The sequence below is a fragment of the Pleurodeles waltl genome, chromosome 5 (assembly GCF_031143425.1).
Source record: "Pleurodeles waltl isolate 20211129_DDA chromosome 5, aPleWal1.hap1.20221129, whole genome shotgun sequence".
Lineage (NCBI taxonomy): Eukaryota > Metazoa > Chordata > Amphibia > Caudata > Salamandridae > Pleurodeles > Pleurodeles waltl.
Window position 1 is genome coordinate 110,663,484 of NC_090444.1, and position 26,027 is coordinate 110,689,510.

A 26,027-nucleotide genomic window follows, 5' to 3' on the forward strand; every position below is an offset into this window, starting at 1 on the left:
TGAATCCAGTGGCATGGGAAGCACGGGACCCACGTCTGGGCATACCCTTCCCACTTAGGGCGACAAAGCAAAAACAACAAGTGATGGACGGAATGCTGAACATTGTCAAACACTCACCTCCAGTCATGGATCTGGGTTTAATCCATCGTTCTTTTGCTCACCATGCCACCCCAGTTTGGACCCAGCCATATGCAAATCAGTCTTGACCCTGTTCCTCATGGGAACAGTCCAGACCGAACTGCCAAGCCAGGTCCTCACTGGACCGGAAACAAGCATCCTGGGACCGGTTTCGTGGTTTCACCCCTCATCAGCCAGGCTAACTTGAATCCAGTGGCATGGGAAGCACGGGACCCACGTCTGGGCATACCCTTCCCACTTAGGGCAACAAAGCAAAAACAACAAGTGATGGACGGAATGCTGAACATTGTCAAACACTCACCCCCAGTCATAGATCTGGGCTTAATCCATCGTTCTTTTGCTCACCATGCCACCCCAGTTTGGACCCAGCCATATGCAAATCAGTCTTGACCCTGTTCCTCATGGGAACAGTCCAGACCGAACTGCCAAGCCAGGTCCTCACTGGACCGGAAACAAGCATCCTGGGACCAGTTTCGGGATTTCACCCCTCATCAGCCAGGCTAGCTTGAATCCAGTGGCTCTGGGCAAACCCTTCCCACTTAGGGCGAGAAAGCAAAAACTACAAGTGATGGACGGAATGCTGAACATTGTCAAACACTCACCCCCAGTCATAGATCTGGGTTTAATCCATCGTTCTTTTGCTCACCATGCCACCCCAGTTTGGACCCAGCCATATGCAAATCAGTCTTGACCCTGTTCCTCATGGGAACAGTCCAGACCAAACTGCCAAGCCAGGTCCTCACTGGACCGGAAACAAGCATCCTGGAACCGGTTTCGGGGTTTCACCCCTCATCAGCCAGGCTAGCTTGAATCCAGTGGCATGGGAAGCACGGGACCCACGTCTGGGCATACCCTTCCCACTTAGGGCGACAAAGCAAAAACAACAAGTGATGGACGGAATGCTGAACATTGTCAAACACTCACCCCCAGTCATAGATCTGGGTTTAATCCATCGTTCTTTTGCTCACCATGCCACCCCAGTTTGGACCCAGTCATATGCAAATCAGTCTTGACCCTGTTCCTCATGGGAACAGTCCAGACCGAACTGCCAAGCCATGTCCTCACTGGACCGGAAACAAGCATCCTGGGACCGGTTTCGGGGTTTCACCCCTCATCAGCCAGGCTAGCTTGAATCCAGTGGCATGGGAAGCACGGGACCCACGTCTGGGCATACCTGCCACTTAGGGCGACAAAGCAAAAACAACAAGTGATGGACGGAATGCTGAACATTGTCAAACACTCACCCCCAGTCATAGATCTGGGCTTAATCCATCGTATTTTTGCTCACCATGCCACCCCAGTTTGGACCCAGCCATATGCAAATCAGTCTTGACCCTGTTCCTCATGGGAACAGTCCAGACCGAACTGCCAAGCCAGGTCCTCACTGGACCGGAAACAAGCATCCTGGGACCGGTTTCGGGGTTTCACCCCTCATCAGCCAGGCTAACTTGAATCCAGTGGCATGGGACCCACGTCTGGGCATACCCTTCCCACTTAGGGCGACAAAGCAAAAACAACAAGTGATGGACAGAATGCTGAACATTGTCAAACACTCACCCCCAGTCATAGATCTGGGTTTAATCCATCGTTCTTTTGCTCACCATGCCACCCCAGTTTGGACCCAGCCATATGCAAATCAGTCTTGACCCTGTTCCTCATGGGAACAGTCCAGACCGAACTGCCAAGCCAGGTCCTCACTGGACAGGAAACAAGCATCCTGGGACCGGTTTTGGGGTTTCACCCCTCATCAGCCAGGCTAGCTTGAATCCAGTGGCATGGGAAGCACGGGACCCACGTCTGGGCATACCCTTCCCACTTAGGGCGACAAAGCAAAAACAACAAGTGATGGACAGAATGCCGAACATTGTCAAACACTCACCCCCAGTCATAGATCTGGGTTTAATCCATCGTTCTTTTGCTCACCATGCCACCCCAGTATGGACCCAGCCATATGCAAATCAGTCTTGACCCTGTTCCTCATGGGAACAGTCCAGACCGAACTGCCAAGCCAGGTCCTCACTGGACCGGAAACAAGCATCCTGGGACCGGTTTCGGGGTTTCACCCCTCATCAGCCAGACGAACTTGAATCCAGTGGCATGGGAAGTCCGGGACCCACGTCTGGGCATACCCTTCCCACTTAGGGCGACAAAGCAAAAACAACAAGTGATGGACGGTATGCTGAACATTGTCAAACACTCACCCCCAGTCATAGATCTGGGTTTAATCCATCGTTCTTTTGCTCACCATGCCACCCCAGTTTGGACCCAGCCATATGCAAATCAGTCTTGACCCTGTTCCTCATGGGAACAGTCCAGACCGAACTGCCAAGCCAGGTCGTCACTGGACCGGAAACAAACATCCTCGGACCGGTTTCGGGGTTTCACCCCTCATCAGTCAGGCTAGCTTGAACCCAGTGGCATGGGAAGCACGGGACCCACGTCTGGGCATACCCTTCCCACTTAGGGCGACAAAGCAAAAACAACAAGTGATGGGCAGAATGCTGAACATTGTCAAACACTCACCCCCAGTCATAGATCTGGGTTTAATCCATCGTTCTTTTGCTCACCATGCCACCCCAGTTTGGACCCCGCCATATGCAAATCAGTCTTGTCCCTGTTCCTCATGGGAACAGTCCAGACCGAACTGCCAAGCCAGGTCCTCACTGGACCGGAAACAAGCATCCTGGGACCGGTTTCGTGGTTTCACCCCTCATCAGCCAGGCTAGCTTGAATCCAGTGGCATGGGAAGCACGGGACCCACGTCTGGGCATACCCTTCCCACTTAGGGCGACAAAGCAAAAACAACAAGTGATGGGCAGAATGCTGAACATTGTCAAACACTCACCCCCAGTCATAGATCTGGGTTTAATCCATCGTTCTTTTGCTCACCCTGCCACCCCAGTTTGGACCCAGCCATATGCAAATCAGTCTTGACCCTGTTCCTCATGGGAACAGTCCAGGTCGAACTGCCAAGCCAGGTCCTCACTGGACCGGAAACAAGCATCCTGGGACCGGTTTCGGGGTTTCACCCCTCATCAGCCAGGCTAGCTTGAATCCAGTGGCATGGGAAGCACGGGACCCACGTCTGGGCATACCCTTCCCACTTAGGGCGACAAAGCAAAAACAACAAGTGATGGACGGAATGCTGAACATTGTCAAACACTCACCCCCAGTCATAGATCTGGGTTTAATACATCGTTCTTTTGCTCACCATGCCATCCCAGTTTGGACCCAGCCATATGCAAATCAGTCTTGACCCTGTTCCTCATGGGAACAGACCAGACCGAACTGCCAAGCCAGGTCCTCACTGGACTGGAAACAAGCATCCTGGGACCGGTTTCAGGGTTTCACCCCTCATCAGCCAGGCTAACTTGAATCCAGTGGCATGGAAAGCACGGGACCCACGTCTGGGCATACCCTTCCCACTTAGGGCGACAAAGCAAAAACAACAAGTGATGGACGGAATGCTGAACATTGTCAAACACTCACCCCCAGTCATAGATCTGGGTTTAATCCATCGTTCTTTTGCTCACCATGCCACCCCAGTTTGGACCCAGCCATATGCAAATCAGTCTTGACCCTGTTCCTCATGGGAACAGTCCAGACCGAACTGCCAAGCCAGGTCCTCACTGGACCGGAAACAAGCATCCTGGGACCGGTTTCAGGGTTTCACCCCTCATCAGCCAGGCTAGCTTGAATCCAGTGGCATGGGAAGCACGGGACCCACCTCTGGGCATACCCTTCCCACTTAGGGCGACAAAGCAAAAATAACAAGTAATGGACGGAATGCTGAACATTGTCAAACACTCACCCCCAGTCATAGATCTGGGTTTAATCCATCGTTCTTTTGCTCACCATGCCACCCCAGTTTGGACCCAGCCATATGCAAATCAGTCTTGACCCTGTTCCTCATGGGAACAGTCCAGACCGAACTGCCAACCAGGTCCTCACTGGACCGGAAACAAGCATCCTGGGACCGGATTCAGGGTTTCACCCCTCATCAGCCAGTCTAGCTTGAATCCAGTGGCATGGGAAGCACGGGACCCACGTCTGGGCATACCCTTCCCACTTAGGGCGACAAAGCAAAAACAACAAGTGATGGACGGAATGCTGAACATTGTCAAACACTCACCTCCAGTCATGGATCTGGGTTTAATCCATCGTTCTTTTGCTCACCATGCCACCCCAGTTTGGACCCAGCCATATGCAAATCAGTCTTGACCCTGTTCCTCATGGGAACAGTCCAGACCGAACTGCCAAGCCAGGTCCTCACTGGACCGGAAACAAGCATCCTGGGACCAGTTTCGGGATTTCACCCCTCATCAGCCATGCTAGCTTGAATCCAGTGGCTCTGGGCAAACCCTTCCCACTTAGGGCGAGAAAGCAAAAACTACAAGTGATGGACGGAATGCTGAACATTGTCAAACACTCACCCCCAGTCATAGATCTGGGTTTAATCCATCGTTCTTTTGCTCACCATGCCACCCCAGTTTGGACCCAGCCATATGCAAATCAGTCTTGACCCTGTTCCTCATGGGAACAGTCCAGACCAAACTGCCAAGCCAGGTCCTCACTGGACCGGAAACAAGCATCCTGGAACCGGTTTCGGGGTTTCACCCCTCATCAGCCAGGTTAACTTGAATCCAGTGGCATGGGAAGCACGGGACCCACGTCTGGGCATACCCTTCCCACTTAGGGCGACAAAGCAAAAACAACAAGTGATGGACGGAATGCTGAACATTGTCAAACACTCACCCCCAGTCATAGATCTGGGTTTAATCCATCGGTCTTTTGCTCACCATGCCACTCCAGTTTGGACCCAGCCATATGCAAATCAGTCTTGACCCTGTTCCTGATGGGAACAGTCCAGACCGAACTGCCAAGCCAGGTCCTCACTGGACCAGAAACAAGCATCCTGGGACCGGTTTCGGGGTTTCACCCCTCATCAGCCAGGCTAACTTGAATCCAGTGGCATGGGAAGCACGGGACCCACGTCTGGGCATACCCTTCCCACTTAGGGCAACAAAGCAAAAACAACAAGTGATGGACGGAATGCTGAACATTGTCAAACACTCAACCCCAGTCATAGATCTGGGCTTAATCCATCGTATTTTTGCTCACCATGCCACCCCAGTTTGGACCCAGCCATATGCAAATCAGTCTTGACCCTGTTCCTCATGGGAACAGTCCAGACCGAACTGCCAAGCCAGGTCCTCACTGGACCGGAAACAAGCATCCTGGGACCGGTTTCGGGGTTTCACCCCTCATCAGCCAGGCTAACTTGAATCCAGTGGCATGGGACCCACGTCTGGGCATACCCTTCCCACTTAGGGCGACAAAGCAAAAACAACAAGTGATGGACGGAATGCTGAACATTGTCAAACACTCACCCCCAGTCATAGATCTGGGTTTAATCCATCGTTCTTTTGCTCACCATGCCACCCCAGTTTGGAACCAGCCATATGCAAATCAGTCTTGACCCTGTTCCTCATGGGAACAGTCCAGACCGAACTGCCAAGCCAGGTCCTCACTGGACCGGAAACAAGCATCCTGGGACCGGTTTCAGGGTTTCACCCCTCATCAGCCAGGCTAGCTTGAATCCAGTGGCATGGGAAGCACGGGACCCACGTCTGGGCATACCCTTCCCACTTAGGGCGACAAAGCAAAAACAACAAGTGATGGACGGAATGCTGAACATTGTCAAACACTCACCCCCAGTCATAGATCTGGGCTTAATCCATCGTTCTTTTGCTCACCATGCCACCCCAGTTTGGACCCAGCCATATGCAAATCAGTCTTGACCCTGTTCCTCATGGGAACAGTCCAGACCGAACTGCCAAGCCAGGTCCTCACTGGACCGGAAACAAGCATCCTGGGACCGGTTTCGGGGTTTCACCCCTCATCAGCCAGGCTAACTTGAATCCAGTGGCATGGGAAGCACGGGACCCACGTCTGGGCATACCCTTCCCACTTAGGGCAACAAAGCAAAAACAACAAGTGATGGACGGAATGCTGAACATTGTCAAACACTCACCCCCAGTCATAGATCTGGGTTTAATCCATCGTTCTTTTGCTCACCATGCCACCCCAGTTTGGACCCAGCCATATGCAAATCAGTCTTGACCCTGTTCCTCATGGGAACAGTCCAGACCGAACTGCCAAGCCAGGTCCTCACTGGACCGGAAACAAGCATCCTGGGACCGGATTCAGGGTTTCACCCCTCATCAGCCAGGCTAGCTTGAATCCAGTGGCAAGGGAAGCACGGGACCCACGTCTGGGCATACCCTTCCCACTTAGGGCGACAAAGCAAAAACAACAAGTGATAGACAGAATGCTGAACATTGTCAAACACTCACCCCCAGTCATAGATCTGGGTTTAATCCATCGTTCTTTTGCTCACCATGCCACCCCAGTTTGGACCCAGCCATATGCAAATCAGTCTTGACCCTGTTCCTCATGGGAACAGTCCAGACCGAACTGCCAAGCCAGGTCCTCACTGGACCGGAAACAAGCATCCTGGGACCAGTTTCGGGATTTCACCCCTCATCAGCCAGGCTAGCTTGAATCCAGTGGCTCTGGGCAAACCCTTCCCACTTAGGGCGAGAAAGCAAAAACTACAAGTGATGGACGGAATGCTGAACATTGTCAAACACTCACCCCCAGTCATAGATCTGGGTTTAATCCATCGTTCTTTTGCTCACCATGCCACCCCAGTTTGGACCCAGCCATATGCAAATCAGTCTTGACCCTGTTCCTCATGGGAACAGTCCAGACCGAACTGCCAAGCCAGGTCCTCACTGGACCGGAAACAAGCATCCTGGAACCGGTTTCGGGGTTTCACCCCTCATCAGCCAGGTTAACTTGAATCCAGTGGCATGGAAAGCACGGGACCTACGTCTGGGCATACCCTTCCCACTTAGGGCGACAAAGCAAAAACAGCAAGTGATGGACGGAATGCTGAACATTGTCAAACACTCACCCCCAGTCATAGATCTGGGTTTAATCCATTGTTCTTTTGCTCACCATGCCACCCTAGTTTGGACCCAGCCATATGCAAATCAATCTTGACCCTGTTCCTCATGGGAACAGTCCAGAGCGAACTGCCAAGCCAGGTCCTCACTGGACCGGAAACAAGCATCCTAGGACCGGTTTCGGGGTTTCACCCCTCATCAGCCAGGCTAGCTTGAATCCAGTGGCATGGGAAGCACGAGACCCACGTCTGGGCATACCCTTCCCACTTAGGGCGACAAAGCAAAAACAACAAGTGATGGACGGAATGCTGAACATTGTCAAACACTCACCCTCAGTCATAGATCTGGGTTTAATCCATCGTTCTTTTGCTCACCATGCCACCCCAGTTTGGACCCAGCCATATGCAAGTCAGTCTTGACCCTGTTCCTCATGGGAACAGTCCAGACCGAACTGGTAATCCACCCATTTATCTTCTGAAATTGAAGTACAGTTTATTACTCTTGCTTTTCGGTCTATTTCATTCACTGACATTCAGAATTCTCTAGTATTAGCCTTTCTTAAGTTAAAGAGTAATTTGATCCAGAAACCATCCTCCTTTTGGGTTCGTATTTTCCATAGCTGTTTCTTATAATTTTTCCGAAGGGTTTTTATTTGGGCACATAAAGTTTCTGTAGGAGGTTTATCTTTTGTGGATCTGAGTTTACGTCTCAGATCCTTTCTTAATTCTAAGATATTTGGTGACATAGTTAGTGGCCTCCGGTTATGATTTGGTGCTTGACGCCTGGCCGAGCCAAGTGATGGTACTAACTGTAGAAAGCTGGCCCACACTTCCCCAGCTGAGAGATTTTGGCATGCTGTTGATTGAAGCAGGGTTTTTATATTTTTGCACAGCTGTGGTAAAGAGGACTCAGTCCAAAACAAGCGGTTTAGATTGACAGAGGTTACTGTACCTAATTCATTTATGGCTGGAAGAAAACACGGAGCGTTCCAAGCCAATTCTATGTGCTGAAGCGAATGGTCACTGTGAAGAGTAGGTATGATTTTGAATTTTTTAACATGTGCCAGCAGGGGAAGAGAGACGGCAGTATAGTCAATTGTAGTTGCAGATTTTGCACTATGATGAGTAAAGCTGGATGGGACATCACCTTTCACCCTGCCGTTTAGCAACCTCATACTCAGATGTTCTAAGGCCTCGACCAATTGCTTGCCCCTTCTATCCAGTTTCATCTGTATTGATGGTAACTGTGGTAGCACTGACCAAATTGCGTTTTCTGCTGCCAATTGCTCGTCCGGTTCTGGAGTATATATCAGGTTGCTATTTAAGTCGCCTGTTACTAAGATGTCCCATGCTGGATTAGCGCACCGTATCTCTTCTACCTTTTGTAGTAACTTCTCGAAGAGAAGTACTTTGCGATGTTTCCGCGGATGGGCGTAGACATTAAAGATAATTAGTGGAGCGTGACGGTTGAAACTAAAATAGATTTTTATTGCCTGTAAGTCTGTTGATGAGAAGGCCAGCTGTTCTGTTGTGACCTGAAGTGCCGTAGAGATGTATGTGGCTAGACCACCGCTTGCCCTGCCTGATTTGTTTGATTTTTCAGCTCCAACGTGGTGTAGAGAATAGCCTCCTAGTTCTATCGGGTCTACCAGCCATGTTTCTTGCAGCACTATTATCGAGTAGTTGCAACTGGACATTGCTGTAAATCCTTCTGTAATAATTGCTTTTGCTCCCGCAATGTTCCAGGACATAATAGTAACGGTCGGCCTTTGATCTGTATCTGGTGCATTACATATGGTGGGTCAATTACTTCTCCTTGAATTTAGGGTACGTGCCATCCATCTCGATTCGTCTTGTACTCCATTCCCTACAACTAGGGGGTCAATAGAGGTATTTGAATCTTTTTCCCCCCATTTGGATTGAAGCTGTTCCGCTTTCCCGACGTCCGGGCCCCATCCGCGCTTGCGGGCCTGTGATTCAGTTTTTTTAATTGGTTCACTTTTCAGATTTAACAATAGGGGAAAAGGATAACGTGGGTTGGTTGGTTGTGATAGCCGTATGCCCCAGTTTTCAAACTGTTGCTTAACTGCCATAATTAAAGCAGCGATTTTGCTTGTTCTCCACATAGTCAGAGTTTGTTCCCGGTCATTCTGAGTGCTGTTGGAGAGGAATTTCAGTGATATTAAATCTGGGGACATAATTTTCTTAGTTGAAGGAAGCTCTGACAAAAGCCTCAGAATGTTGCCCCTGTTCAGGCTATCTTGTTGGCCGCGTGAGTCATAATCTGGGGGTAGAATGACCTGCCTTGATTCCCTATCATTTTCAATAACATGACTAGATTGGGAATGTTCTATAATTCTGTGTGGCATAGGCCTGTTCCGTTGACCATCTTCTGACTTGTTTCTACTTGGGGCCCTTTTGAGCGTGCATGATTGTTTGCTTAAAAAGGCTTTGTTTTCAAGGTCTGTTGCGGCTATTTGAGTATTTTGAATCGTTACTTTTGTCTTTATTCGTCCATCATGATGAGTAGTTGCGACCTCCCTAGAAAGATATTTGAGATTTAGGGTTGGTGACAGGTGTGTTTCTCTGGTGTGCGGATTGAATCTGGACTGCGAGTCGTCTGCTAAAGGAGTGAATTTATTGTTCTTTGTGCCTGCGGGGATTACTATAACCTGCCCCGCATTGACCTGGGCGGACGATCTTTGCCTGGAAGATGTTTTGAGACTCGACAAGATGCCCTGGGTCTTGTCCGGAAGGGTTATTGTAGATAGTGAGGAAGTGGCTTGTACGACAGCTGCAAAGGAGGGTGGTTCTGGTGGAATCTTCACTGGTAATTGGGCATCTAAAGGGATCTCAGATTTATCCTTGTAGATGCAATTTCCTGCCCTTAGGTCTCCCTGACAAGGAGCTCCCAACCTCGTGGCCAATGCGTGCCCGTTCAATTGGTCTTGGGATGTTGGGTGTGGCATGTTATATTTGAGCGACATTGGCGAGTCAGTAGGTAGATGTTCTCCAGTGAATTGTTGTTCTGGACTGGTGACTACCCCCTTCCTTATGGCTTTGAAGCTATTTGAGATTTGCATGCTGCTTGCGGTACCTAAAGCTCGATTTTGTGGTTGCGGAAGAAGTTGAAAATATGGGATATAGATTGTCATTAATAGGTTTGGCACATGTTTGTTTCCTTGCCTTTCTTGCTCGCTTTTTTGTCTCTTTGTTAAGGGTTTCAGTGCTGGAGCTGGCTGTTCAATTATACTCTCCAAATTGGTAGATGCTGTTTGTTCCGACTGTGAAGATCTATCTGATCCGTCTGTGACCACTGGGTTAATGCACTTTTTGCTGGGCTGCTTACCCCAAAGACTGGTGTCTTTTGAGATGTATCTTGGTTCCTGGAGATGGCCTCATTGGCTTTCCTTGCTTTAACTTCCTGCAGAATCTCTACTAAGACTTGTGGTAACGTACAGAGTTTATCTAATATTGGGCCACAATTATAAGGAAAATGCTGTTGGTTGCAGTTTTGTTCAGTTGGACGAATGGCCAGTGATTGATGCCAGCTATGCATGTGGCCATTACCTTCATTAGATCCATTTGCAAGTCTAATTTATCTGATTGCATGTTAAGAACCGCTGTTGAAGTATGTAGAGCATTCAGCAATGAGGTGTGTAGTCGCGTTAGATCTCCCATTTCACAAGTAGGGTGGCCTGCGTGAGCGGGATTTTTTAATAGGATTTCCCTGTTAATGGATTCTGAGGGGATATTATTGGAAGGTGAAGCAGTTGAGTTGTTTTTTACCATTAATTCCTCAAGTGATTGTGTTTTGGACATCTCGCTAGAAATTTCAGTAATCGAGTTAAAAGTTCTTTCTTGTTGGTGCGTAGTAATACTGTTTTTAATGCTTCCAACCACCAGTGGATAGCTTGACTGCTGGCCCTTAGGATTCATTAGATCAAAAGTTTTTAAGTCCAGCGTTTCTCCCAGGTCTTTGTTATTTGTTATAGAGAGCGACTGTAACCAGGAATCTTCCAACCCTGTAATTACTTCGGAACCAATGTCCAGTCTCTCATTGTTCCCCTGGGTGTTGAAATTTGACCACGGGATTGGGGTCGATTGTTGGTGGGTTTTCACATACCCAGTGTCATTATGTACCTCTGTCGCATTACCCGTAGAGATTGGAAGCTCGGAGTTACTTGGGTTGCCCGTTAAAACCTGTAGATGAGCACCTGGAGAAGTTTCCCGCTCCTGGGCATGTACCTGAGCCATGGTCACGATTCTACCTGCTTGCAAATGTTTGTGTGCTATTGGGCTACTTAAGTAACTGAAGTTGATTTGTTGCCCTTGGAGCAGGGGATCACTAACCTCTACAGGAGCTTGGTCCTTTGATGTTTCCTGACAGGGGAGGACTAACCCTAATTGTTGTGTCGGGTTTGTTAGCAGCTCGAGCCCCAGCTGCCCCGTGATCAGAGGTTGTGGAATCAGTGGGGTTGGAAGGCCCACATCAGTGTCGGGATTTGAGAAGAAAGCCGCCGCTGGATCTTTCAAAAAGTCCGCCTTGTTAGTGAGTCCTGTTTGTTTGAAGTAGAGCTGAAAAGGAGTGAGGGGCGTTACCAGCTGATCCTGTCTGCTACTTTGCGGACATGGCGCTGAGTGCTTTGCTGAGCACTTTCCCTTCCCTTGCGCCCTCCTTTGGGGTTTTAAAGGTTTGACTTTGCCCTCTGCTAGAGTCCTGAGTTGCCCTGATCTCATGGTGGCTATCTCTTGGCCTGGATTGTTGAAAGAGAAGCGCAATTTGCTTTTTCCTGATGTTTAGGATTGCAGCATTACAGTGGCTTACAGCGGCAGGTGAGCGGGGCACCCGGGGGATTCACAAGCCGCACCCAACCTAGCGGGCCGCCTCCGTGTAACCCCGGTGCACTCTCTCTGCAGCAGTTTACAAAAACTGCTGCGCTCACTGCGACCTGTAGAGAATGGTGGGCCCTGGTAGGCCCTGAGCACTACACCTTCTGCTTAGGTAATAGTAGGTGAAGTTGTACACGCGACGACGTACAGCAGTGGGCTGAGTGTCCAAGGGCTGAATGTTCGTAAGTTTCTTAAGTGAGGAGGTAGGTGAGTAGCGAGGTGCAGTTGGGAGGTGCGGTGGGTAAGCGGGGCACACAGGGCCCACAAGCTGCACCCAGACCTGGCTGGGCCGCTTCCGTGTGGCCCTGGTACACTCACTCCGCTGTTGTGACTGACACAGCTGCGCTCAACCTGCCTCTCTCAGTAGCCTACACGGCAACAGCAATGGCCGCAACGGCAGCGGATGCCCTCGTCCGCGTCCACAGCGGCACCCTTGTTAGCGCGTCAGCTCCGTCTCGCTCGCTCTGTCTCACTCGCAACTGCAGTTGGGTGGGGGGGGTCGAGCGTTATTTCCACCAGCTCCTTCTGAATTCATCAGCAGGTCCACAGTACCCAACCCTAAAACACAGGGAGGGTGGCAACACCGGAATATGACAGCTACAACACTTGAACTCCACAGGGCAGTAGGATAGCTTCAACTTGAGTGGAGACAGCACATAAAATTGAGACTTCACAGGAACAAGACGAGAAGACATATGCCTCTGCGTGCCTCCCGTTCAGTCAAACCTTGGTGATGCAGCATTAGACTGATGCAAAGTAGACTTTCAAAACCTGTCTCAGGCCTGCTAGTGCAGCGCCTGTGTGCGCAGTTTTCTGCCACAGGGACCTGGCATCTAAACTTACTTGCCAGGCCCAGAACTCCCCTTTTACTACATGTAAGTCACCACTAAGGTACGCCCTAGCTAGCCCTATGGGCAGGGTGCCATGTATGTAGAAAGGCAGGACATGTGCCATATTGCATGGCCTCTCCTAGTAGTGACAAACAGCCTAACTTGGTGTCTCACTGCTGTGAGTGCTGCCTTCTCATAGGATTGCATTAGAAATGCCCAGCCTTATGTGTAAGGGGTATTGTCTGATTTATGAGGGGTAGCGTAGGCATGTTTGGTATGGTTGTGATGGTGATAATAAATGCTGCTTACTGGTGTGGGTGTATTTTTTATTACTATCACAGAAATGCCACTTCTAGAAAGTGCGCATTTATCTGTGCTTATGACTCTGGTGTTTTGCAGCTTGACTCCAATCCACGTCTGGGCAGAGTGACAGTTGGGGCTTTGTGCATACTTTTCAGACAGCCTGTACACAGGAAGGGTGGAGGTGTCACAGAGGTGCATCTGCATACTGAATAGTCTTCCTGGGCTGAGAGAAGGGAGAGGCGGGGCACACCTGCATTTGTAAAGACTGTGTCCTGGCCTCACACAATAGGGTTGTTAACCCCCCACTGATGTTTGGAGCCTGTGCTGAAAGGAGAGAGGGGGCACTCCCAGAACCAGTTGTAACTGGCTGGAACCTCCTCTCCCTACCATTATAAAACACTGTAAGAACTGACTATAAGTACAGGAGAATTTTCCCCACAATTTTGGAATCATCTTGGAACTGGACACCAAAGGCTGAAAGGACTCACCAGGAACCGCCATGGACTGCTGCTGCTGTGCTGACCTGTGACCTGCCTGGTCACTGGGAAGGACTTGCCACTTGCTGTCTTTCCCTTGTGCAGGCCTGTAGCTGGGCCCTCCACCTGAGGACCTTGTCTTAAGATTCTGATCCCCAGGGGCAGGGTGCTGTGGCCCCTGCATCCATTTCTTCATGAGGGGTGCTTCTCCGTGGTTGCGGCTGCCATAGCGCTGATTGCAGCGCGCTTATGGAGCCTTGGGAGCTCGTAGGCTCCTGGCTGCATTGTGCCCCTTTAAATAAGATCACCACAGCGGCCCGGGAAGCTGGAAGAACACTCGCGCACCGCATCGGGTGCAGGCGAGTGTCTGCTCGGGCCCCAGGAGGGGTCCGATCTTCTTGTGGCTTCACAGCAGGACCAGGGGAAGGAGCGGGGAGTGCTCCCTTCCCCCTGGCCTCTGCGTTAGGAGCAGGATGCTCCTTTTCTGCTGTTAGGTAACACAGGTATTATTGTGGGTCCCCCCCTTGGTGGAAGGGCCAGTGGAGGCCCCCCAGAGATCGCAGGTCCCGGAGGGGCCTGTCATTAAACCGGAGGGGGTGCGCAGTGCCCCCCTCTTGCCCTAAATTGTTTTTGCTGGCTTTGGCCCCCCTCGTGAGGGCCGGTTGAGGCCCTGGGGGGTCCTGGGGGGCCCCCAGTAATCACGGTCCCCGGAGGGGCCTGTCTATAAAAGAGAGGAGGTGCATGTCGCCCTCCTCTGACCCCAAAGTATAAGGGAGGCCCCCGTTTTGTGCATAGGAGCGCCGGGGGCCCCATTGTTCGCCTTCTAGGCACTGGAGGTGCCTTCATCCAACCAGGTACTGTTTAAAGGACCAATATAGTTGTAATCCAAAGTTCTTTCTACAGACTTTTGTTTGATTCATATATTACCTACCTGCGTTTGATGTTTTTACAGATGTGTATGCAAATGTTCCTTTTATGGACATGTTTGCTAATATGTTTTTCTAACTTGCCATATGTTTTCTAATGTTCCTACTATGGGCATTTTATGATATTCTTATGACAAGTGCTGTGATGTAATAACATGTTTTCCTGACTACTGCTTATGTTGCAGAATACTGAGTAACCTGTGTGCGACTACTGCTAGGTTGCAGAGTAACTAATGTGTAACGTTCTGAAAACTGCTAAGGTAGCAGGATAGTACTGATATGTGATGTTTGGTCTGGTAATTGCCTTGTGTACAATACAGTATATTTTCATATAATCTGGTGTTGTGTTTCCTTTGTGGTGGGGATATTGTGTCACATGTGTTGTGTGTGTTGTGCAAACGCTTTACACATTGCCTCCAGGTTAAGCCTGACTGCTCGTGCCAAGCTACCAAGGGGGTGAGCAGGGGTTATCTTGGGCGTGTAACTCCCTTGCCCTGACTAGAGTGGGTAAGTTCTGCCTAGCTGAGGTGCATACCCTAGCCAACCAGATACCCCATTTCTAACAGGAGTGTATCACTGAGTTGATGTGTTGCAGCATGTGGGGGGGCAGTAAAACATACTTTGGGATTTTTATGACGGTAGCTGGGGGGACTGGAGAGTCAGATGGGGGGGAAGCACAGGTGAAGGAAGACAGTGTGTGGGATGATACTGTTGATGTGGATTAGCTGTTTGCAACTCTGTCCTAATAAATGGCCTTTTACACTTCATGGAGTATGGCCTATGATTACTTCACGATTACTTCATAATGATTAACAAGCCCCACTGCAACCTAACCCAGCTGCCTGTGACTGACAGCAGGCTTTACAGCGAGCTGGCACAGTGCCCAGGGAATGAGAAGTCTGAGGGCAGGGATTCGTGCCTGGCACTGCCTACTAGTTTCAATACGAGACCTTGAACTTTCAACTTCACTAAAAGCCGTCCCGCAGGAAACAACATTTGTAGAGCTGTCAAGTCACACACATGGAGATAAACTGACACCCCTTTCTGATTTTTCATTAAAAAAACAAGTTTGAAATGGACAGATGTGCATGTTTGCCTCATTGGACAGCCACCAGATGCCGCTCTCTAAGTTAGCAAAGTATGCTTTTAAGTAGACTGGAAAATCATGTGTGTTTCCTGGGCCCTGTTGTCTGACATACTGGGCAAGAGATGGCATACCCTGCCTTGACACACACAAACAAGTCACCTCCTGTCACTTTAGGTCCACTCGCTCTCCTCTACATGTAGAAAAAACATCCAAGCTGACTGCACTGTCTGCTGGATTTCCCAGCCCTCCCCATCACCCCATTAAGAGACAGCCAGGAACCTGAGATCTCCGAGGCCAAACGTTAACAGGAACTAGACAAGCATTTTACAGCGGCCTTACACTGAACTGGGGATGAAGATTTTTACAACTCAAAATGCAGCACAAGAGTGTCAGAAACAGGCTGCAGCACTCAGCTCACCAGCCACCAACACACTGAGGGCCTTATTAGGTGGTCAAAAATGTTATGTTTTTGCCGAAAAGTTAACAAAGCAATTAAAAAATAAAAACACACAGCCTAATAATTTTAATTCACAATTCGTCTAAATAAGCCTCATTTGAAATGTTTGAGGTTTTTTTTTAAACTGAAGATCTGAATGTATTTCTTATTTGGTTTAGTTGGCTCTAAGAGGAAACAGAGCACACAGACAAGGGGAATAACAAACTGCTCTCTGAATGTGACAGAACCCTCACGTTCAGATAATACCTGAACTCATGTTTCTGTTTGCATAGTCTGCACCAGCACAAATCCTCGGGCGTCCAGAACCTTTCAACCAAAACCATCAGCATTGACATTTTACAGTGTCAGGCTATGAAGTACTCTGATGTGACTGGGACCGGGCATGTGGTGTGGTGTGGCACAACATTCCAAAATAAGCTAAGAAAAACATTGATGATTCAAAGACTTTTCAGGGCAGCTTTAGGCGAGTGGACCGCTTCTTGTCTGGCAGAGCATCAGCTACGGCATTAACTTCCCAAGATGGCCACTGTTTTGGCTCTGTTCATATCTAGCCTCCAGAGGTACCCCTGCCTTTCTACCCTTTTGCCTACCCTCTCAATTAATCAATCAGGATTTATAAAGTCTTGCAAATCACCCGGGGGTGGTATCAAGGTGCTGTCTTATGGAATCCACTTTTCTTATCTGCAGCCAGCTCAGTATTTGTCAAACTCTACATAGATCTTGCGTTCCACTTCCTGACTCAAGTACCCATCATTGAGACAGTGGGGGTCATTACGACCTCGGCGGTCTTCCTAGAAGACCGCCGAGGCCGCGGGAGACAGAATACCGCCATTGCCGGCGGTATTCCAGCCTCCCTATTATGACATTTCCTCTGGGCCAGCGGACGGTAACAGTGTTACCGTCCACTGAACCAGCGGAAATGTCACATCAACATTGCTGCCGGCTCGTAATAGAGCCGGCGGCAATGCTGATGTGCAGCGGGTGCAGTAGCACCCGTCGCGCATTGAAATGTGCGACAGGGCTATGCCTGGGGGCCCCTGCACTGCCCATGCCAAGTGCATGGGCAGTGCAGGGGCCCCCAGGGGCACCCCAAGTCCCCTCACTGCCAGCCTTTCCATGGCAGTGTTTAATGCCACGGACAGGCTGGCGGTCGGGGACTCATAATCCCCAGGGCAGCGGTGCTTGCACCGCTGCCCTGGGGATCATGACCGCCAGGCGGAGACCTGGCGGTAAAGTGGAGGGGCCGGCGGTATGGCCGTGGCTTTTGCGCCACGGTCATAATAGCTGGCGGGACACCGCCAGCCTGTTGGCGGTGTTCCCGCCACCTTACCGCCGTCCGCCAGGATCAAAATGACCCCCAGTATCTCTTGCGTCATTTGTGCGTGTCCTTAAGAGTAAAGGATGGGGAGAAGAAGTAAGGAAAGAAAATAAACAATAGTAGAAAGAAGATGGGAGGCAAAGAGGAGGTAAGCTTAGAAGGTGGTAATAAGAGGGAGCAGAATGGAGAAAGTAAGGTAGAGAAAGTAGCTGGAAAAAGGGGCAGAGAGGGAGGAAGAGGGGAAAGGATGAGAAATGAACAAAGCTAGAGAGAAGATTATACAGGACAGGAAATTAAGGGGAAATAGTGAAGGGAGCAAGACACAGGAATTGTGGGAGAGACAACACACGGAAAGGGAGACCAAAGTAAGAAAAAGAGGGGAAGAAAAAGTGATAGAAGCGTTCGGGAACTGAAGATGTCTTATGATTGGACAACAGAAGGTGAGAGATCGGGATAAAGAATGAGGAGATGGAAGAAAGGAGTAGTGAGAAGGGGAAAGAAGATGCAAAGACATGGTAGTATATTGTGAAAAATGTGTTGCAAAATGCACTATTTTCGCCACTTACAAAATGATGAGAGGAGGGCCCCTAAACAACTTCATGTAGTGGTCGGGCGCTCTCCCTTCATATGGCCACTCTCTGCAGTGCTGGGGTTGGTATGACCATGTTTACCAGAGCTGCTTTTAGTTCCCAGTCCGACCCTGCCTGTGGATGATTTTGTAGCATCTTTGAAAACTTTGGCAGCCACATGTAATGATTGTGACTTTAAAGGTTGAGGTTATGGGATCAATTAACTAAAAAAGAACAACAAATGAGTTAAGATAAACGCTTATCAACAGAGGGCGGAGACAACTTTGAATATTGCAAGAAGGATAGAACATTCTGAGATGTATATGAAGGAAATGGCCAACTCCTGACACGATGTTGTGTAAAGAAATTAAGACACAAGTAACTAACCAAAGTCATTTGCATACATACAGCACTGAATCGTCAAGACTCTACAAAAGAATAGAGGGCTTAAGCGACAATGTTTTTCAGGTGTGGGAATGAATTGCACATGGGAAACTAGAAGTCAATTTTTAAGTCCAAAAAAGCCCTGTAAATCCAATACTGCAGTTAAGGTGAGTAATAATACAGTATCCAAACCTGAAAAAGAAGAGGAGGAGCAGAGTAACTTTGTGCTGGCCATTATCAAGGGGTGTGTTAAAAGGGCAGGCTCCAAGGAAAGGAAAGTAGTCACAGTGGTAGGGACTTCCATATTTTAACATCTGCATAAATGGTCAGAAGGTTGCAACATCTGCATATGTGGTCAGAATGTTAGTCATCTCAGATTCCAGGCCCCCCTTCATCTTCATAGGGGAACAAGTGTTCCACAAGTACCAACAAGTGGTACTGAGGGATCCAAAATTAGGACTGCATATGGCTAAAGAAGAGAAATCAAAGTAAAAGGGAAATTTTATGCCGTGCTTGAGTTTGACGAGAATGTGGCAAATTAAGCGGTACGTGAAGCAAAGGAAGGGTCAAAAATAATAGGGAAGTAGGAGTAAAGATAACTGAATATTGTTCTTGACCTCAATCACCCAAACACGTTATTTCTACAGCCACGTTGTTAGCAAACAAATCAGTGAATGCAATTTGCCAGCTATGAAATGATCAGAAACGCTTCCTGGGGAATTCAGCAAGCATCTGGCCAGGCTGAAAGTTTTCCAACATAAGATCATTCTAAAACAGGGCATGCTGCAAGTTGTACGCAAGGTGCTTTTGGTTTTGCAAGAAGTGTTTGAGATATTGTTCAAGTTGGGTATCAACAAGCCTATAGGGAGTTCGGAGTGATTGGTTCCTGTGGCTCTCATTTACTAGCTGGAAAAGTAGCTGATTTTATGTTTTGACTTGCATGACCTCAAATGGAACATGTGGATAGATAAGGGACATTTAGCTAATATATCTCAGATGCTGTGTACCCTAAGATGTTTAAATATTGACATCACTTGACATTTCTGCTGCTTATCATCAGACTGAACAACAGCAAGGAAGCAGGCTGGGCCCACACCCTATGCAAGATTAGACCCATCCCCACCAAAGAAATAAACACCACACAGACTAACTCAACAATTAGTTACCCTACTATGCCAGCTCCCCAGCACCCATCAAACACAGCCAACACAAGAGAGGTAGGAAGCAGCCCAAACTGGTACTAAGAAGAACTCCAGGGAACCAAACGACACCTCAAACATTTAGAGAGGAAATGGAGAACCTACTGAAAAGAGATCGACAAGGATACCTTCTGGAGCCTCCCAATAACTAAACCACTGGCAGAGCAGGGAAACCACAAAGAAAGCCTTAGCTGAATGCAGAAAAACCAGCGCAAACAGCAACAAGGAGATTTTATCAAAGACTTCTACTCACCCTCCTCCTCCTCAAACATCACCCTCTCTTGCAGGACCTCTGTGACAGACTATAAAACTACTTCTTCAACAAAATTTGAACCATTTACAACAGCTTTGACCATCAACAGAACCCTTGCAGCCTCCCCTCTAGCCTACCAACCCTCCAAACCATCACCACAAGAGAAATAACAAGCATCATGAAAACCATCCACTCTGGATTACTTACGGCACATACCATCACCACATCTACAACATGATCACCTACACAATCAGTGGAACACTAACCCACATCATAAACATCTTCATCTCCCCCAACATCTTCCCCGATGCCTATAAACATGCCTTGATAAACACTCTGCTAAGACCCTTTGGCAGAATCCACTCGCAAAGTACTGACCAAACTCCCTGTTACCTTCTTCGGCAATGATCATGGAGAAAGCCATAAACAGACAACTCACCAACCACCTCGACCAACACCAACTTCTGCACACCCCGCAATGCCGATTTGGATTAAACCACAACACCGCACTAATTACAGTCGCAGATTACATCAGGATGCACCTCGACTGAGGAAACAAAGCGGCACTCATCCTGCTTGACCTTTCAGCCACTTCTGACAGTCTCCCACTCCACCATGAGCAAAAGACTCCACAGGTCTGACATACAAGGCTCCGTCCTCAAATGGATCTGCTCCTTCCTCACATGAAGAACTACAGAAAGTCAGCAAGACACCCTACATATCGGAAGCCAGAAATCTAATCTGTGGAGTACCCCAAGACTTGATATACATGACACCACTGGACCTCATCATCATATCGCACAGCATCAACATTCTCTCCAACACAGACAACACCCAACTCGTACTCTCCCTTTCAGACAAGACTTCTCTGACCAAGACCAACTTCAACACCTGCATGACCGCAGTAGCCATGTGGATAAGGTCCAACTGGCTCAAGCTCAACATGGACAAAACTGAAGTAGTGCTCTTCGGAAGCAAAACCGTGGGACTTCACCTGGTGAGTGGTGAATTGCTGACCCATCCCAACCCCAATCGCCCATGCCAGAACCCTAGGAATCATCCTTGATGAAAAATTTGACATGACGCCACAAGTCAATGCAGTTACCTCCACCTGCTGAACATGATGTGAAAAATCATCAGGTGGCTACTGGAAAACACCAGGAAAGCAGTTACACAAGTCCTCATAACAAGCAGACTGGACTACGGCAATGCACTCTATGCCGAAATCAACAAACAGCTCCTGAAAAGACTACAAACCATCCAGAATGCCGCAGCAATGCTCTCCCACAACCTCTTGACGCACTACTCTACACCTCAAGGCCCTCTGCTGGCTCACCATATGCAAATGCAAAAACAACAATGTGATGGATGGAATACTGGTATTACCTCACTACTGACAATTGCTCAGGGCTGCATCCCAATCCATTGTTTTTTTGCCCACCATGCCTCGTTAGTTTGGTCCCAGCCATATATCAAATCACTCTGGACCCTGCTCCTCATGGAAACAACCCGGCCTCAACTGCCAGGCCAGGTATTTGAGAAACCAGAACACAAGCAAACTAGGGCTGGTTTAACCCTGGTTAGAGCTCTTCAGCCAGGTATAGCCTGGTTCCAGTGGCACAATGAGCCTGTGACCCACCTCTGGGCAAACTATTGATTGGGATGCGGCCAGAGCGATTGCTAGTGATTGAAATTAATTCAAGCATTCCATCCATCACCTTGTTGTTTTTGCATTTGCCATCCCTATACGCAAATGCATTTATTTCAAACTCCTCACACACACCAACAAGTCTCTGCACAACAAAGCCCTGCTTACATCAACGCACATATCCACTTCCCCTAACCCTTCAAGCATCTCAGCTCAGCCGGACTCTCACTGGCAAATATTCCCAGCATACACAAGCAGAAAGCGAGAAGTTGCGCCTTCTCACACATCGCCCTAAAGGCTTGGAACGACTACCCTCCACCTCATCATTTCCTCTGTGCCACTCTTCAAATTCCACAAGAAGCTGAGGCTCTGGCTCGTAGATTAACTCTGGGTAATCTCCCGCCTGCCTACCGACAAGCTCCTAGATACCTTCACGGGTGATTAGCACGCTATGAGCATCTACATAGCACAGCATAACATATGAATATGAATATTAAACTTTGGGACCGATTCACAAATTCTTCTCTCAAAAAGGCAGATGTCTGTTTCCACAGGAATACTCCTATGTTTCCAGTTAACTTATGCATTTTCATAGATTCACAAAGAATCTAAAGAGTACTCCAAGGAACTATACTTTTTGTGTATAACTTCAATTTATAAACTATTTATGTATGCAGATTTCTCACAATAAAGAAATGCCTTTCCACTTTGGCCTCCTCTTCCACCTTGAAAACCTACCCTGCCTTCAGCAGTAGCAAATTTGTAGGTGTTACAAAGGTGAGAAATGACCTACAAAGAGTATGTGAATGTCCATCTATTTCAGTGTTTGTGAGTGTTTATCTACTTTTGCATTATAGCCCACTCAAAAAAGCCCACAGACATAACTCCTAATTATAACGTTCATGGATGCAACAGCTTTGCCATAGCACATTAGCAGACACCCTTCTATATATTGAGTGACATAACTCCTTATACTGTCAAACTGAACTGGATTTTGAGCTCAGAAAGATTTCCTTTTCATACATCAAACATCTGGAACTCAATCTACATGACTGTCAAAAGGAAATCAATCTACAACAATTTCACAAAAAGTTGCTCCCACGCCACACCACACCAGAAGGACCTCCACTGGTTCCCCATGCACAAACAAGCACAATTCAAACTCCTCACCCATACTTTCAACTCCTGGGTGATAGCGCGCTCTACAAAACTGCATAACACAATGTTAGAAATTGAGTCTCTAGTTAGCAGTCAGTTTACACAGTGCCCAAGAAGGGACCCTCACTCTAGTCAAGGTAAGGGAGTCACACTCCTTAGGGAACCTCTTCTCACTCCCTTAGTAGCATGGCATGAGCAGTCAGCCTTATCTCAGAGGCAATGCGTTATGTATTTGTACCTATACACAGTAACACAATGAAAACACTACAAATGGACACCACACCAGTTAGGAAAAATAGCTAATATTTATCTAAGTAAAAAGAAGACCAAAACAACAAAACTCCAACATACACATGCAAAGATATTAATATTGAAAGATTAAATCTCAATGAAGCGCTTAGAAACACTCTAGTTTCAACTGGTGCTATCACGGTGTCGCGATGGAGTCGCTCCCAAAAGTCTAACGTCACTCGTGAGGGAGTGTGGCACCGGTCACAGTCACACAGACCCCAGGTACAGTCCCTTAGAAACGAGGCAGACTCAAAAAGGTGGCAAGGAGTCGAGGAGGTGAGGAGTCGCTGGTGCGGCGTCGATTCCGTACTGCTACACAGGAGGTGAGGTGTTGGTTCCTTACTGCTATGCAGGGAAGGTGAGGCGGCGCTGGTGACAAGGCATCAGTTTCTTATGGTTCGGCGGGTTGATTATTTCAGCAGGTCAAGACACGATGGGGCAACCTCTCAGGATCACGGTCACACCATGGGGCCACAGGCACCATGATGGAGTCGAGCGTCACGGACATCAGTGGCACAGCACTCAGGACTCAAGATGTTGTGGGGCTTCAGAGGCGCTGTGGTGCCATCCGTCCTGCGGTGTCGGTCACCGCACTTCAGCAGGCACCACAGCTTTGGGTGCAGGCACCGGCATGGAGACGGGCAGCGGCACCAGTTCTGGAGTCGTCCGGAGTAGATGTGCCTGTCTCGTCCTGTTTTATGCCAGATTTCCAGGAACTGTAGTGGGCACCTCTTGGCAAGTCATGGACCTCAGCAAGAGAACCCAGGGGCTGGCAGGAGAAGTCTTCATGTCCCTGAGACTTCCTACCAGGAGGCAAGCTCAGTCCAAGACCTTAGAGAAAATTTGTAAGCCGGATACACAGCAAAGTCCAGTCTTTGTCCTCTCCAAAGCAGAAGCAGCAACTGCAGGCCAACCCTGCAAAGCACACACAGCAAGGGGCAGTACTCATCCTAAGAGCTTGTAAGCACTTCTCCTTGTCAGAGTCTCCTCTTGATCCAGAAGTGTTCTAAAAGTCTGGGGTTTCGGGTCCAATACTTATACTCATTTCTGCCTTTGAAGTAGGCAAACTTTAAAGGTGAGTCTTTGTAGTGCACAAGACTCTGCCTTTCCTGCCCTTGTCCGAGACACACTCTAGGGGGGTTGGAGACTGCATTATTAAGGACAGGCACAGCCCTATTGAGGTGCAAGTGTCCGCTCCTCCCACCACTCTAGCACAGGTACATCCTTCAGGATATGCAGGGCACACCTCAGCTCCCTTCGTGTGACTGTCTTGAGTGAATTCACAACCAGCCCAACTATCATCCTGACCAAGACATGTATTCCACAGCCAAGCAGAGGCACAGCATGGTTAAGCAAGAAAACACCCACTTTCTAAAAGTGCAATTTTAAACTACAAAAGTTATAAACCACCTTCACTAAAAGATGTATTTTAAATTGTGAATTCAGAGACCCCAAACTCCAGATCTGGATCTGCTCCCAATGGGAAATTACGCTTAAGAGATATTTCAAGGCAATCCCCATGTTTACCTAGTGGAGAGATAGGCCCTGCAATAGTGAAAAACGAACTGGGCAGTATTTCACTATCAGGACATGTAAAACACACCAGTACATGTCCTACCTTTTAGGATACACTGCACCCTGCCCCTGGGGCTACCTGGGGCCTACCTTAGAGGTGCCTTACATGTATTAAAACGGAAGGTTTGGGCCTGCCAAGTGGGTGCACTTGCAAGGTCGACATGGCATTTTAAAACTGCACACACAGACACTGCATTGGCAGGTCTGAGACTTATTTACAGGACTACTCATGTGGGTGTCACAATTAGTGCTGAAAGTCCACTAGCAGCATTTGATTTACAGGCCCTGGGCACACATGGTACACTATGCTAGGGGCTTACTAGTAAATCAAATATGCCAATCATGGATAACCAATCATAATGACAATTTACACAGGGAGCACTTTCACTTTAGCACTGATCAGCAGTGGTAAAGTGCCCAGAGTAACAAAACCAGCAAAAACGAAATCCAGCACACAGTCAAAAATACAGGAGACAGAGGCAAAAAGACAGGGGAAACCACGCCAAGGATGCCAGGCTAACACAACTTTTTTTTTAGCTGCACTGATCTCTGACATCTAAGGCATATCCAAGTGCTCAGATACCCAGAGCTTTACCTCCATATAAATCCACCAAATACATACCTACATACATAGATATTCTTAATAAACTAAGTCCTGATCAAACGATATATTTGCAGGTAAAGAAAACGGCCATTTAAAGTTTTCCTTAGCACCTACTTGAACTTTTGTCAAATCTTGAAGTTCTTTCAGAGCGGCATCAGGATCCCGGAAGAGGATGGTCTTCATTCCCATCTCTTTGGCTGGCTTTAGATTACTTCCAAGGTCATCCAGGAAAATTGTCTGTGTGCATGAGAAAAGAGAATTTAGAATGAATGCTTTGTGAACGTACAAATTATAACTCAAAACTTTGTGCGGGCTCTGAACTTCAATCATTATCATCACACTAAAAATACATATGCAAGTTTACGACAATATAAAAAATATTAAGATTGTAAACCAGTTTCAAAATCTAACTTATTTAATAGGCAAACTAATTGTTTATATATGTTTTTCTGTGCCTGTGCAATTTTTGATATTAAACTATACCACAAAGCCGCTACTTTTGTAAGTTGAACTGAGTTTCCCAGGAATACCTTTCCTCATTTCTTTACTGATGTATTTTCATCCATCTTGGTTAGTGCCTTACGGTACTTCCTTTATGATTAATATGCGGTGGGTGTAGAGATGTAAGTGGACTTAAAGAGTGTGAGACACTAGTCTTCCCTCATTGCCTTCAGCCTCAAATCAGACTTATTTTAATACTAATAAACACCCCTATAGTTCAGGCTTACCTTGAATCAAAAGGTCTTGCACCATTTATTTTTTATTAAAAAGTATGTGGCACTCTCTAACTTGAGTTGAAACATGGTACACAAACTTCAAAACTACCCAATGCTGACCTACCTGATTCAAATGTATTTGACAAGGAAAAAACTTAGTGAACATACTGGGCTTCTGAAGTGCAGACACAAGTGTGTTTAGGGGCTGGTAATCTTATGGGTATCTGTAGAC

General features: G+C 48.0%; 1 protein-coding gene across 1 annotated transcript in view; it reads right to left on the reverse strand.

The window, feature by feature from the left end:
* Positions 1 to 26,027, reverse strand: part of EPHX2 (epoxide hydrolase 2) — a 634,386-nt gene that overhangs the window by 532,513 nt on the left and 75,846 nt on the right. The window contains exon 5 of the mRNA XM_069233731.1: positions 25,194 to 25,316. Coding sequence (XP_069089832.1) covers positions 25,194 to 25,316 — 123 coding nt within the window. The remainder of the gene's footprint in view (positions 1 to 25,193; positions 25,317 to 26,027) is intronic.